Raw genomic sequence first — 1536 nt, forward strand, 5'->3', positions numbered from 1 at the left:
TTAAGAAAAGTGGTACTCAGCCTCACAATCAGGAGATATTTTCCAAAATATATTCAATCTTGGAATACTAATCAAATCCTTATTAGGGTCTTTGGTCAAGACCCAACTAGGAAACATCATCAGTGGTAGAAGAAAGTTAGGTTTGTGGGGATGAGGAGGAGGAGGAGGAGGAGGAAAAAATATTGAGAGGAGGAGAAGGAATTTTGGATCACCTCAACTTCTTCTGCAAGGCTTCACCCAACTTGGGATTGACCAAAAGGCAACTGTTCTTTTCAGAGTCAAGACACATCAGCAGTCTGAAGTCCTTCCACCTGCCAGCTATGAGAGCAGAGATCCAGAACATCACGGCCAATGTGTCCTACATGGAATTTGCCCTCGTTCCATTCCCGGGTCTCCAGCAGTTCAGGTCCTTCCTCGCCGTACCTTTCTTCTGCCTGTTTCTCCTCATTGTGACCACCAACTCCGTCCTGATCTACACAGTGAAGACAGAGGATAGCCTCCATTCCCCCATGTGCCTGCTCATCGCCCTGCTCTTGACGGTCAACCTCTTTGGGACCTTTGTCATCCTTCCCAGAATGCTCCTCAGCCTGCTGCTCCCTGCCAGCCACATCTCCCTGACCGAATGTCTGGTGCAAATGTTCTTCCTTTACTTCACGACACTCTTAGACTGCAACGTTCTGCTGATGATGGCTCTAGACCGCTTCCTGGCCATTTGCCACCCACTGCGCTATGCAGCTGTCATGACCACCAAGCTGCTGGCCTTCCTGATGCTCCTCTCCTTGCTGAGAGGTCTTTGCATGGTTGGACCGGTGGTGGCCTTGGCCTCCCGGGTGCGGTTCTGCCGTTCAAACGTAATCAGCCATTTTGCCTGTGAACACATGGCCCTCATGAGGTTGTCCTGCAGTGATATCTCCGTGAACAAGAGGGTAGGAATGGCCTTGAGGTCCTTTGAATTCATCCTTGACCTCAGCCTCCTCCTGGCTTCCTACAGCCAGATTGTCCACACTGCTCTGAAGGTCCGCTCTGGCAACGTCCGTCAGAAAGTCTTCCACACTTGTGGCACCCACTGGATTGTGATTGCCATCAGCTACTCCTCTCGCCTTTCTTCGTCTGTCGTCTTCCGACTCGTCAAATCGTCCTCCCAAGACATCCACAACCTCATCAGCGCAACCTACTTGCTCTTCCCCTGTACTGTCCACCCTTTGATCTACGGCGTGAGAACCAAAGAGATCAGAAGAAGCCTTCTGAAACTCTTTCCAGAAAAAAAGACTTTCTGATCTTCCTTCTTCTTCTGGGTCTAGAAGCCACCTTCTTGGCTTTATCGTTGGCCAAAAATAAGTCCTTATTGATACACGTTTCTGCTAGTGGCCAACACATCAGCAGATGGGCCAGACTCTGTGTTTCTCCACATTCACGCAGCTTGTTATTATCTGCTAGAGGCCTCCACTTGAGCATATTGGTTTTATAGTAGCCACTCCAACTCTCAACTCTTCAGGTCCTCCAAGTAGTACAAGGAGCATCAGATTCTTAAGCCAG

At 49.5% G+C, this 1536-nt stretch overlaps 1 protein-coding gene across 1 annotated transcript; it reads left to right on the forward strand.

Annotated features, from left to right (window-relative positions):
• Positions 1–320: 320 nt before the first annotated feature.
• On the forward strand, positions 321–1277 carry LOC310640301 (olfactory receptor 52K1-like; the record flags this gene model as incomplete). Its single annotated transcript, XM_083362516.1, has 1 exon — positions 321–1277. The coding sequence occupies one exon, from the start codon at positions 321–323 to the stop codon at positions 1275–1277; it is 957 nt and encodes a 318-aa protein (XP_083218642.1).
• Between the last annotated feature and the right edge of the window lie 259 nt (positions 1278–1536).

Source organism: Vipera ursinii, assembly GCF_947247035.1.
Source record: "Vipera ursinii genome assembly, chromosome: 4".
In the NCBI taxonomy this organism is placed as follows: Eukaryota; Metazoa; Chordata; class Lepidosauria; order Squamata; family Viperidae; genus Vipera; species Vipera ursinii.